Source organism: Pleurodeles waltl, chromosome 4_2, assembly GCF_031143425.1.
Source record: "Pleurodeles waltl isolate 20211129_DDA chromosome 4_2, aPleWal1.hap1.20221129, whole genome shotgun sequence".
Taxonomy (NCBI): Eukaryota; Metazoa; Chordata; class Amphibia; order Caudata; family Salamandridae; genus Pleurodeles; species Pleurodeles waltl.
The window spans coordinates 960612748-960626532 of record NC_090443.1 but is presented as its reverse complement, the minus strand read 5'-3'; the positions used below and the strand labels follow the sequence as shown (position 1 = coordinate 960626532).

The 13785-nt window shown below is 39.7% G+C and overlaps 1 protein-coding gene across 9 annotated transcripts in view; it reads left to right on the top strand.

Moving 5' to 3' along the window:
• The window catches only part of SLC6A9 (solute carrier family 6 member 9), a 443088-nt gene that overhangs the window by 355161 nt on the left and 74142 nt on the right, over window positions 1-13785 (top strand). For all 9 annotated transcript variants that reach the window (XM_069232784.1, XM_069232783.1, XM_069232788.1 and 6 more), the window contains one exon: window positions 275-557. In XM_069232784.1, the coding sequence (XP_069088885.1) occupies window positions 275-557 (283 nt within the window). The remainder of the gene's footprint in view (window positions 1-274; window positions 558-13785) is intronic.

Sequence of the window (13785 nt, the reverse complement as noted above, 5' to 3'; positions counted from 1 at the left end):
AGAGTTAGATAATAAAAGCAACGACTGAGTATCAAATAAGAATGCATCATGTGAGCAAAAATGCTCAATGTCATTGATCAAAGCAGTATGCGAAGAGGATATACGCTAAAGAGGGAGAGTTGATAAAAGGGTCCCAAACATTGATATTGGTGGAAAAACCTCTCAGTTGGAAACGTAATTGGCCGCCAAGATTCTTCTATGTAATGTCTGTGAAATGCTATAGTTTTCACTTTTCACGCATGCTACATCCCCTTTGTTTTTAATTATGTTACAGGAGTTGGTTATGGGATGATGGTGGTCTCCACATACATCGGCATCTACTATAATGTGGTCATCTGCATTGCCTTCTACTACTTCTTCACCTCCATGACTCGGTTGCTGCCATGGACGTACTGCGGAAATCCCTGGAACACGCCAGACTGCGTTGGTGTTCTTAATCCTCCATTCAATGCAACTAATGCATCCAGCATCTACCAGGCCGCTTTGCCAGATTTTAATCTTACCAGCTTACTGAACCACACCATGAAGAGGACCAGTCCCAGTGAAGAGTACTGGAGGTGAGTATATTTATCCTCCCTTAATTCTTCTTGTCAAACCAGCTCCTGTCATGATACAGTCCTGATTTTTCATTCACTGGTAGGGCAGTCATTTTGATTGCGCCGAACCATCTTCTGTTTTTGTGCTGAATACCAAATCTAACATATATTTGTTTATTGAGTTTTTCAAAACTGCCTGAAAGCACTTATTCTTTCAGAAACATTGACCAGATTTTAACTGCAATAGGAATGCATAAGAAAGGAAAACCTGTCCCCAATAATCTGTACATACACATAAAAACATCAAGCCCCAGGCTCTGTTTCTCCTACATATGCAAAGGCAGTAGGTTACAAGAGAAACATATAACATTGTCAACAGCTCACAGGAAAAACCTTTAAAGAAATTCATTTCCTCCAAATAAGTGATGACACCTAACTCTCTATAGTGCCCATGCACACATCAGTCATCATATCAAATGATTTTTCTACAAGAGTTTGTACACAACAAGCCTTAGTAAAGAGCAACTGAAAGGCTCCACTCTCTGATATGTTGTTCCAAGAAAAGCTTCCCAAATCTCATAGAACACACAAAGCTGATTGTTAATCCTGTGGCTTATCTGCTCATAGTTTGCCATTGATGATAGTGATAACATGAATTCCTCATAAGTCGGTATATCCAGTCTTTTCCAGTGTCTGAAGATAAACAAGTTAGCCAAGATCAGGGCACTATTCAGCCATATTTTCTTAAAATTGTTCTTACCAGCAATATCCTGTAGTTCATGCAGAAGTGCCACGGTATAAGGGCATAAGGTTTATGTCGCTCTTAGTTGTAATGCTGTGTCGTATCTGTTGCCAGTAAGGCTTATTAGTTGTGCAGTGCCACTAGATGTGTATCATACCACCGTTCGGTTGATTACAGTGCCAGCATTGTGACATATGTAAATCCGACTCTATGCAGCTTATATGGAGATCAGAGCCAGTCCCGCAAAAATTTAAAAAACTCAACTTAGGACGTGTTTACCTTGAACTTTTATCACAAGTTCTTAGAAGTTCCAAACTTTCCTCATCTGTATAGGACTGTGAATTCTCCCTTGCCATTTACGTTTAACAATATAGACACTCATTATGACATTGGCGGTCCAGCTCCGCCATGCTGGTGGTGGCCGTAATACCGCCAACGGCGTGGTGGTGCTGGACCACCAGATTATGACCACGGCGGTGAACAGGCTGGTAGGGCTGTACCAGGGCGGTTGGACCGCCGACAGTATTTGGAGTCTCCTTTCCACCAGGGATTTCCTGGCGGCAATCGTGCCAAGAAATCCCTGGTGGAAAGGATACTGGCGACAGGAATTTACTTTCCTGTCGCCAGTATGCGACTCCCCCCACTTGCCCCACCACGGCCACAGACCCCCTACCCCTACTCCATCCAAGCATGCACGCACCACACACATACATGCAATCACGCATTCACGCACTCATACAGACACACACATACACACCCCCACCCCCGCATCCATTCACTCACTCACACAGACACTCACAATCACACACAAATACACAAACACCACCACCCCTCCAATCACACAAACGCACACCCCCATGCAAGCACACACCGTTCATCAAACCCCTTCCCCTATCGGACGGGCACAAACCTTTTCTCAGTGGTCATCCGGGAGGGGACGGGATCCCTGGGGCCTGCTATGCTGCCAGCACCCAGTCAGCACAACACCGCCATGCCTATTACCAACTCTTAATAGGCGTGGCGGTGTTGTGATGACGTGGCGGTGCAAGCGGAGCAGCCGTCACTGCACTGCTGACCGCCAGTATGGCTACTGGCAGCTCTCCGCCCAAATTCTGGCAGAGAGACACCAGCAGTCATAATATGGCGGTCTGAAGACTGCCATCCCTGGCGGTCTTGTGTCTTGTGGGACTTTGGCAGTCTACGTTATAGACTGCCGAAGTCATAATGAGGCCCATAGTTCTCTAATCATGGTTTCATATAATCTCGAATTCATTTTTTATAGTAGCCCCAGTTAATTTGATAGTCTTTTAATGGGGCAATGTTAGGCCCCAAAATGTATTGCCTAGTTTTTGTCATCAAGCAATTCCGTAACTGCAAATATTTCCAGATTCAACTCTTTTCCAAATGAAACTCTTGTGACAACTTTATGAAATATTTAATATGATCATTGAGAATGTGAATCCTCATAGTGATCCAGTTGCGCCAGCACACCACCACCCTGCCTACTGTTAGCCCTGCGCTGTTCCAGGTAGGCACAGTGGGATTTAGGCATTGTTGTGTAGATTGCCACACAGGTAGCCTGGCTGTCAGAGCTGGATTATGTGAGTCCTTTGTTTGCTTGACTTGTTTGCAAGTCACTTTGGTTCCCCCAGTGATATTGTGTAAATACTTTTCCAGTATAATCCAATCTGGCATTTCCAGATGTATATTGTTATGCCACTTGCAAGAGGCAATACCTATGGGCTAGTCTCACTAACCCAAAGGTGGTGTTGGCACAGAGTTTTGACACTGCAAGTCTGAGAGGGGATAAATTAATTTTCTCTATTGCATCCAGGGTTGGAATGGGTATTTTCCGTTGCAACATTCCGAAGACATAATTAAAACGTGGGGCCATCACCATTTTTTGGGTTCCATTTTTTAGGTTTTTAACTATTCTCCATGGGAAAGTTGTAGTTTCTCCTATTTAGCATATTTCCCTTTCATTTGGTCAATTAGACCCGTTACGTTCTAATTCTCCAATGTCCGTATGTCTCGGCTGACCAAAATACCCAAGTACTTCATTTGTAGTTGTATCCATTTGAAAGGCAAACCAGCCAAAACACTTTTGAATGTCATGCGTGTAATAGGTATAGTTTCTCTGTTAGTCCAATTGACTTTATACCCCCGTAAAGGTAGTAATTTCTGAGATCAGTCTCATCAGTGCTGGCAATGACATCTCCGGTGTACTAAGCATAAGTAGAATGTCATCTGTATACAGCGTTAGCTTGAGTTCTGCTGCTGCTGTATGGAGGCTCCCAGTCTCTTAAGAAGGAGTCTATTCCAGAATCTTACCAAGTATTTTATAGTTAAAGTTAAGCATTGACAATTGTCTCTATGAAGTCACCCATGCTGTGACTTTCAGAAGGGAGTCTATGACCACCTCACGGGTGGTCAGGAGTTATCCAAGTGTCCTAAACTCATTTCAAACTTTGGTCAGCTCAGAAGAACGTATATCAGTGTAGGAAATAAAAAATATCAAATTATCATCTTAAGTGGTATCTAAGGATGTTTCGGAAGTGTAAACGTCACACAGAAGGGTGCAAGTTTCTTTACAATGTCAGTGGGATTTAAAAGTAAGCTTTCACCTACATTATATATCATAGGAATGGGCAATTGCTCCATCTCTTTTTGAACGGTAGGTCCAGAAGGCACCCAGTTTTCTCTCTTTGGTTGTAATTCTTCCCTTTAACAGAGGACCAAGATTTCTCCACCATGGCTGAAAGCAAACAGTTCAAGTCAAGTTTTTTTATTGGTTAAAAGTTCTAAGGTAACATTGGGTGAACGTTTTTGATATTGCTTCAGAATCGCTTCTTCTTCCATTTCAAGTGCATTCCATTTGTCTTTCGCCCTTTTGCTTGCTTCTGATGCCTCCATCATAATTCCTCTTACGTATGATTTCCCAGTTACCCAGATACGTTGTGGGGAGATCTGCATGTAGAGGACTAAGTAGTCTTTAATGTTTCCACAAAGTTTCATTTTTTTTTGTTTCTGCAGATTATATATCTCTATGTGCATCCACCTGGTTTATGATTTTAGGGACCACTAGTTGCATGTCTAAAAGGACAGAGAACGGTGATGTGTCTGATATGCCACTGAGCCCCACCTCACACTCAAAGACTTTAGGAAACACAGCTCCATCAGTAAAAGGTAGGCAGTCCTTGATTCATTTCCATGTGGATGACAAAGGAATGTGTAATCTCTGGTTAAAGTGATGCTAAGGGTCCAGTAACAAGAGGTCTGCCAAAAGATCTTTAAAGAAGCCCTTGGTCATTGTTATTTCTAAGTTCAGGCATGATTGATTTGTCAGTGACCGGGTCAAGCATAATGTACCAGCCCCGCAACCGCCCCCCCCCACACAATTAATTTAGCTTGTCTGATACATTTAGCTTGTATAAATTCTAAAAATAATCTACTCAGCATAGATATGAAGTCTCTCTTCGAGATTTAGCATCCGTCGATTGATCCAACAATAAAGACACTTTTTTTAATTGAAAGACTAGCAAAGACATATTGACCTTTAAGGTCAATCAGTGTTTTTAGTATTTTTCTGATGTCTTCTTTTGTATTAAAATAGCAACCCCACATTTCCTGTAACTCATAGTATTCTTCAGGAATACAACAGCAGAGCACTTGTAGTCCGGAGAAACAAATCGCTTTACCTACCTAATCTTGCCTTAAAATGTCAGATTCAGCCTTATATAGATTGGTCACCTCTAGAAGAGCAATGCCAGGTATTTAGTAGCCAGGTGGGTAAAAGTCTTTTTTCGTTTAGCATAATGAGAAAGTCTATTCATGTTAGGTGACCATAAAGTAAGATGCTTAGTGTGACCCACAATCCGGTTTAGGGGTGTGGCTAATGCATAATGAGATAAGAGTTGTTTTCTGTTATGTTCCAGGTAAATGACCATCAGTGAGTGTCAGTGCTGAGAGGTGAGAGGAGACGCACTCTCCTTGTAGATAATGGTATTGGATATTGTGTGGTAGCAAATATGGTAGAGGTTGCCTTCTTTACTAATGAGAAATAATGTACCAGGTTACTGTTAGACATTTTCTTGGTGATATGTAGAAAAGAGTCCCACAGAACTTCACTATTCCATGGTATACCCTGGTTCCATCAGTGGGCATAAGGGTTTGGCCCTGTGTAGTCTTCTGTACCAACTGGTCACTCCATGTCCACACTTTTAAATGGGATCCGGACTTGTCTCTTTCTTTTGGTGTGGCCTATTCTATATCACAGTTTTTGTCAGTGGTCTTACTGGGGGTGGAGTGCGTCCTATATGGTATGTTTTTGAGTGGTGAATGTTGAGCAAGGATGTTTCAGGCTTTGATTCCAACTGTTTGTTCTAGTTCGGGGTTTGTGAATTCTCATTTCTTGCCATTGATAGTCACCAACATCAGTTCTGGGTCTTGTAGGCAATATACAAAGTCTATATTCTTGAGAGTGAGGTGCAATGCAAGAAATTTCCTTTAGGGGTCATTAGTATCTTCAGAAAACACAGCCACCACCATATTGTCCTCACAACTTGCTTTCGTTCTCAGAGCATGTATAGACTCCGTTCCCCAAAGGTCAGGTCATCAACGTCCACCCTAGGAGTGCCACACAACTCCACACAAGCCTCTCCTCCAGGGGAGCAGTGTTGAACCTCAGTCACTGCATCATGAGAGACTGCTTACCTGGTTTATGTTCCCAGGAGCATCAACAGTTTTCAGTTTGTCACACCTTAGGCTTTCTTCAGGTGGTGGTGGGTATAGTTGAGACTAGTTGAGACTGGACCTTGTTTTCCCTTCTTCTCCTTGCGTAGAGGACTTATCTATATGCCAGAGTGTTATGTGGCATACAATAACAAATCTGTTTATTGCTACTGCAAAAATGTGCATTGCAACGTCTATACTTGAACTAAATCCATCCTTCTCTATGTACCCAAAGGTCCTCCTGTTGCTTGTCTTAAATACTTGGAGCTGTGCATTAGGGTGTTGGATCAGTGACCAAAATGACAGAAAGGCTGCAAATCTGCTGCCCCTTCCTGGCTCTGTAAATGCACCAAAATGGGGGATGCAGGTGAAAGGAGATGGAGCGGCATCAATTCAGCTTCAAATGAGGCTTTTGAATGTAGACCTATCAGCTCAAACCCATATTTTTATGTGGTGATTTGTATGGCCATTGCAATTCATGACATGCAAACTGCACTATAGGATCAACATTGGGTTCCGTAACTAGCCTCTTGCTTCAGTGCGGGCTTCAGGCAACCGGTGCTGTCGTTCAGACAGGCTGAACTGAAATAACAGCAGCCTGAAGAGATCTTTGTATGCACGGCACTTTTCAGTGGACAGTTACAATGGCATGATAACACTCTGCACTTGAGGGAGAGATCTGCCATTTGTCTGGTCACAGTTTTGACTCATGATGTAGTAAAATAGAGGGTTAATGTTTTTGCTGTAAAGCCCAATGTGTGACGTGAAGATCATAGATTCGTTTTCATTTTAGCTAGCTCTGTGGATTATTGATTTTGTCAGAGATACTTTGTTACTTGGGTTAATAAGTGATAATCCTCCTAATATAGGACATTTGGCTATGAGCCTGCATCAAAGAGCTGCATGGAAATTGAAAGGGATAATTATACAACCTTATTCGTTTTTCCTCTTAATCTTTCCTTAGTCTAAGGTTCCGGAAAAGGGATCAATTGCAATTGTATTGGTATGTTAACTGTGTTACATTTGTGGAGCAGATTTACTAAAACTTTGCACCAGGTTTGCATCAAGAAAGTGATGCAAACCTGGTGCAATGTTGTGTTTTGAGGTTTACTTTCCAGCACAAATCTTGAATTGTATTAAATAGTAGCCCTAAAGTAACACAAAGTAGCAATATGCTTTACTTTACATCAAAGGGGTATCCCTTGGTGGGACATAGACAATCCCGTACAGTCACTCATGGATTTTGGACACCAATGCCTATCTATCACCTTTTATAGAAATAACTGACATAAAAAATGTATACTTCCTTGAGGAAGTCATAAAGTTAAATAAAAGATATATTTTCTCCAAACCCGTCCAACGTTGCATATCTGCTGCAGCATACAGCACACATACAACGTGATAAAGTGCTAAACTTTGTCAAAGCATAACATTTTGTGCTGGAAGGGTACCCTTACAGTAAAAATCTAAGCTTGGCCTCAAGCAAACAAACTTTCACTATGATGCAAGGGTGTGTGCATTGCCAAAAGGATGCCTAATGTAGGGCAGTACTAGAGGCGAGAGCAACAGCACCATATCATAAGTTACGGTGCTGTTGTGCCCACTCCTCTTCACGTAGTGCAGCAAATTTGGTAACTGTGCATTGTAATAACTATAACTATAACAGGTGAATTTCTATGGTTTTGTATGTTTAAAATGTGAGCCTAACTGTAACTTCCATGTAACCTTTGGTTTTTTAAGTGAATATATATATACATATATATATATATGCTCCCCTCCCTGCTGTATTGTAATGTATAATACTGCGATTTGGTGTAGGTGGGGAAATGTTAGTTGGCATAGTGTTGGCACTATTTAACCCACGTACAAAGTGCACGTATATGAGAGACCTCAGCCACTTGATCTGTCCATTGCTTACCTGAGCCCTGAATGCAAACATCACACTACCTACTGGGACCTTATAATCCTCCTGCGAGTTATTATTTATTGGTAATCTTGCAGCATTAATTCAGATTACCCAACTTGTTTTTAGATAGATTTGTTATTTAATGCAAGATGGTGTTATTTTGTAATTTATATACTTTGCAAGTCTGTTTTGTTGAGCATGGTAAACACGCTGGAATCATTTATTTATCATTGGAAAGAGAACTCCGCATAAATCATTGTACTTCCCAGCCACTCTACAATCGAGATAACCTGGACTGAAATCCCGGCTTCCACACTAAGCCCAAATTGTGCGATCTTCGGCAAAATCTACCAATAAAGTAACTGAGATATAGGGAGAAATGTAATTCACATCCAGTTAATATGAGTAGTACCTACTGCACAAGAGTGACAAAAACATTTATATATATTTCCCACTGCAGGTTCCTCCAGGTTAAATACAAGTAGAGATAATTAGCCATTGGCGCAATAACTTTTTTGAAATCTTTCATTGTACAATTTTGCCAAGATTCCTCTTTAGAAGAAACCTACTATATAAATAGTAAAAGGCTGTAGTAATCGGACATAAAGAAGAGCAATTTGGAGTGCTACCATTTAATAATACTTAATTTTGTTAGGATGTTTTGTACATATTCACATAGATTAAAATGGGAATTCATCTGAGTACTGAGGATACTAATAGAACTCAGCAACAACAACTAACTGCATAGAAACAAAAGAAAATAAGTTGTTGGCTAGGTAAATATGCAAATGTTGGTGCTCCGACTACGCTCAGCCTGAGATCTGCCATCCATAAATAATACATCACTGGTGGAGAATGGCTCGCCATTTGGAAGAAATAGTACCTCCATTGTGTTGGGATCAGCTAACAAGCACTGATGAAGTTTAATCAATCTGTGCTTGGTCGGTGGTCCACTGGAAGCACTGTAAGTGACGTTGAATTAGCCAATTAGGAACGCTGGAATAGAGTGAGACTACAGCACACAAATGGTAAGCGTGGGAGGGCTCCAAGCCCTTTTCTGTATCCACTGATGTGATATTGAGCAGACGCCGAGACTCGAACCTGGTTCCCCAGTTCCAGCAGTTCTGGCTGTAACACCACATCCTCTCCTCTGTTGCCATTGGTTTTATGGGGCTTGGTACCCATATTAATATCTTCATAAAACCAAACTGTTAGTATTAAATTATATATATCAACCAAAGTGAACTGATAGATTGGTTTCTATAAAAAAAATACTTTTTTATTCAAGACAGAAGGGGTGCAGCAACCACCAAGCCATTTCAATATTATGAGAAAAGGCAGTACACAAAGGGCACAATGTTATGGTGTTAAATTAGTGAAATTTGCTTTTTTTAAATTGTATGGGGACTGGCAGTGTTCCAGCTGACAACATTCTGCCTGGAATGCTGAAATTCCTGCATCTGCTGAATTAGCTGCCTGGAAATTGTTCTCACTGCTTGATAAAGCAGCAATTATTATTTATTTTATTAAATAAAAAAGGGGTATAAACAAGCTTAGGGCACGGGTCATGCAGACTACAGCACCTACCAAAAAAAAAGTTGCAAAAGTGTTGAGGCTCATTTCCTAAAGTGCTTTTATAATATCTCTTCGTAGCATTACTCAAATGCATTCAATCGTCCTAAATGGTGCAAGTTACGTTATGTGGATTGTTGGTGATTATGTAGGATAAGTTGAGTGTTACAGAAAATACGGAAGGGTGTTTTATAGATAATGGCACTCACGATATCTCACTAAGGTCTCAAATGCACATAAGTATACATGGTGCTCCTGGAAGTGAAGAACCACCCAACTCCCCCAAAAATTCCCCTAACGGGTAATAACTGATTGAATACAATCCAAGGCACTCGTCTCAAGTCAATTGAAAGTCAATATCAATATCCTGTGTGTTCTCCAATTCAACTTGTTTTTATTTCATGCTTTTGAGGTCTCCTTTTGACACGGGACCATGGTTCTTCACAACTTTTGTTAACATTTTAGCTTTCTCAAGATGTCCGTTAACATGTCAGCCAATTTTCTGTTAACACTCCAGCCAGCCAACAAGTGTTTCATCTTGCGAAAAATAATTGCTATGACTTCATCAAGGCTGTAAAGAAACATATATTACCACCATTGTAATCCTAATTTGTAACTAAATTCCATACAATGTACAACCCATCCCCATGTCAGAGTTAATCGTATATCCGTGATATTTAATCACATGCTCTGTCATCCAAACTGTGCTCTCCCCCTTGTTAAAAAATGGTGGGTCATGTGCAAACAATTCACTCATTAAAGTCATCTAAAGAGGAACACTATTCAAGAAGAAAAAATAAAAGCTCCATTTGTGCTGAACCCATATGAATATAAGTGTCCATTCCAATCACCATATATTGACCTCTATTGGTTATAAGTGCCTACTATATCATGCGTGTCCAAAACTATTACTTGCCCTTTCCAGACATTTCCAAGAATTAATAATACAAATTTGTCAGGAACCGTGTTTATAGTCTTTTTTGTTCCTTAAATTGGATCGCAACAGAAAGAAAAAGGGAAACAATGATAATCTAAACTGAATAACCACTCTTGTCAAAGCAACGGTTGGCTCACAATGGCCTATACGCGCAATGACCTATATGTGCTATGTGCAAATTCAATAGAATTCATAAGAAACAAATTCCGTCAATTCTGAACTCACCAGTATCATGATTTTCTTTTATTTCTGTCGGCGTTCCAGTACAGGCGTGTATGATTTAAAGTTGTCTACCTGGGCACAATCTTTGACCCCATTTATACGTACAAAAATGAAAAAAGGACTACAAAACCCCATATCATCCGCCATATTTGAAAGGTATTCAAAGGACTGTTTGTTCATTTACCATTGGAAAGAGAACAAAGCGTCTATAACATATATATAATGTACACAAAACCGATACTATGGGTCAAATTATCCTGACTAATTTCTAAACTTATTTGTTTAAACGTCTCAGTGCAGACATGTATATTTAAATCGTCGATCTAGACATCATCAAATAGGCCTGTATCCTCGTACTTAAATGAAGGAAGGATCGCATATCGCCAACATTATCCGCCATAATAGAGAGTATTCAATAATCTATAATCGTATATCCCAAAATTCAAGAAAGAACCACATTCTATCAGTATAATCTATTTTAGTGGGAAGTAACCCTTTAAAGATTGTCCATCTTCCTTTACTTCAACAAAATCAAAATCATAATTATAAATATTCCAAATGATCACCAAAACCACTGTCAATTTCAATACAACATAGGTAGTATAGTCATAAGTACAGTAAAAAGATTCCCATTAGTAAAATAGTATTCTTATATTCATTTCTACACCCTATATAAATACATTACCTATCTGGGGAATCATTATTCCATCTTGTGATTGTTCCACCAGATTATATCCGACCAGCACACTTGGAAACTTATTGATTAGCCATTGACTGATCATAATCGTTCATTACGAAAAATAAATTAGTGGTAGATAGTGTTTCTCTTGTTTATATGTTGTCTTAAAACATCATCATAATCAGATTCTACATTTTCCCCTAGATCGGTCCTCCCCTATGTTTAAGAACTCATCAATAAATGTAGTCTCAACACATCTGCTGACTCCTTCTTCCAAAACGAATTCTAGCTCATGATTAGTATTCAGATTCTCTTCTGCTGCTCTCAATTTTAGGATCCAAATACATTCTCTTCTTCTAAGGAAATATTCTCTGTTACCCCCCGGGGATCCTTTTTCACTTGTTCTAGACCAAAAAAATTAAAGTTCTTGGTCAATCCTTGTACTGGACATTGTTTCATATGTACAGCAATGGGATATCTGGTATCATCCTGTCTCAAAACTCTATAATGTTCACTAATTCTTTGTCTCAAAGGTCTAACAGTACTTCCCACATACATATGATCACATTTGCATATAATGGCATATACCGCATAATTACTGTTGCACGTGATGTTAGTGAGTATCTGAAATGTTACCCCTATATTCTCAAATGTACATATACCATCCCAGGCCCATCTACACATACCACAATCACCACATTTGTAAAAACCTTTCATTTGTGTTGTTAACCAATTTACAGCAGGTTTCTTTGTTGGGTAGCTAGGACATAGCATGTTCTTCAAACTATTGCTTTTTCGGTAAGTGAAATTCAGTCTGTCCGAAATGTGCTTCCTCAAACTACATTCTGCACATAAAAGGTGCCAATGCTTGCGCATACATTTAAGTAAGAAACCCGATGCCTGCGTGTAATCCACTATCTCATCACTTTTTCTTTTATTGTTATATTTTAGGGTCACTTCCCTGGGAATTTTCATTATCTTACTTTGGGGTTTCTTGATAATATGTGGTTCATATCCACGTTGAGTAAAACGTATCTCCATGTCTTTGAGACAATGCTGGAAATCCAAGTCCTTGCTACTGTTGCGTCTTGCCCGCATCATTTCCCCAGATGGTATTGCCATAAATTGATGTCTTGGATGTGCACTAGTAGCATGCAGTATAAAGTTACATGTGGTGCTTTTACGACGTAGCCTACTATGCATTGGTCCTCTATAAACAATTCCACATCTAAAAAAGCTATTTTAGTTAGACTGTGTTGACATGTGAACTTAATATTAGTTGTATTCGAATTCAAATACTCACTGAACTTATTTAGTTTGGTAATAGTTCCAGTCCAAATCATAAGACAGTTGTCAAGACCTCAAAAGCATGAAATAAAAACAAGTTGAATTGGAGAACACGCAGGACATCGATACTGACTTTTAATTGACTTGAGACGTGTGCCTTGGATTGTATTCAGTAAGTTGAGGGTGTTGTATAATACCGCTGTGTGCATTTTTTTCTAAAAGCCCCTTCCCTGATAAGTGTCAGTATCTTTGGATACCTTAGATTGCACCCATTGTAACATTTGTTGTCATTGAAAACTTTATATTAAGTGAATGACAGTGATTGAGTAAGCAAAGTTCTGTATCGCACAGTGTTGATATGTCCATTCTGGTTCTGTATCACTCTGCGAATGCTGCATACATTGACAATTAAACTCATACCTATTGGCTTGGCCAGTGCTTGCTTCTCAAGTGGTCGAGTTAAATTCCACAATGAGTAATGTACCCGCAGTCCTTACAATGTAAGTCATACATGCATGTCATGTTTAATGAAATGTTATACTAGCTGATTAGAGTCTATGTTAAATCAGTTGACCTTAAAAACTCATCTTTCAAGCTATGAATTTCTCATTCAATCTTAAGCAGTTGTCACCTGTGTAATCTTTAGGGCTGTGTGAAGCTTGATGGCTCGCAAATTTGCACAGTTTAAAAAAAAATGCTACACTGGCTAAATAGAACATTTAGGAAGTGATGACGCAGAAACGAAGGTTTTACATTTATTAGCGTATAAAACGTAGTGCCGCAATAATCAAGTGTGACTTTAACCGAACTAATAAAGATTGTACGGGGACAAATGTGCCCTCAGAGTAGTTCGCCAACATTTATAAGCGTGCTTTATATAACGTGATGTATTAGAATTGTACTAATCTGACGTAACCGTAAACGTGTGCCATGATTTGCTTGTTTGAAATGTTTTAACTTAGCATAACTTTAGTGGAGGCTTCGGCCTAGTTGCCTTGTCTCACGGTTTAGATGCTCGTATTTTTCTAATGTGCTAATAAAACGTGTATTCTTGCTTGAAGCTGTACTTTTCCAGTGAGATCGGTTCACATGCTTATCTTTAAGGTTTCGTGCCAGCCTGGCTTCTTTTTCTTTGCTCCAAGGTCAATCTGCAGGTGCAGACAATGGAAGCTC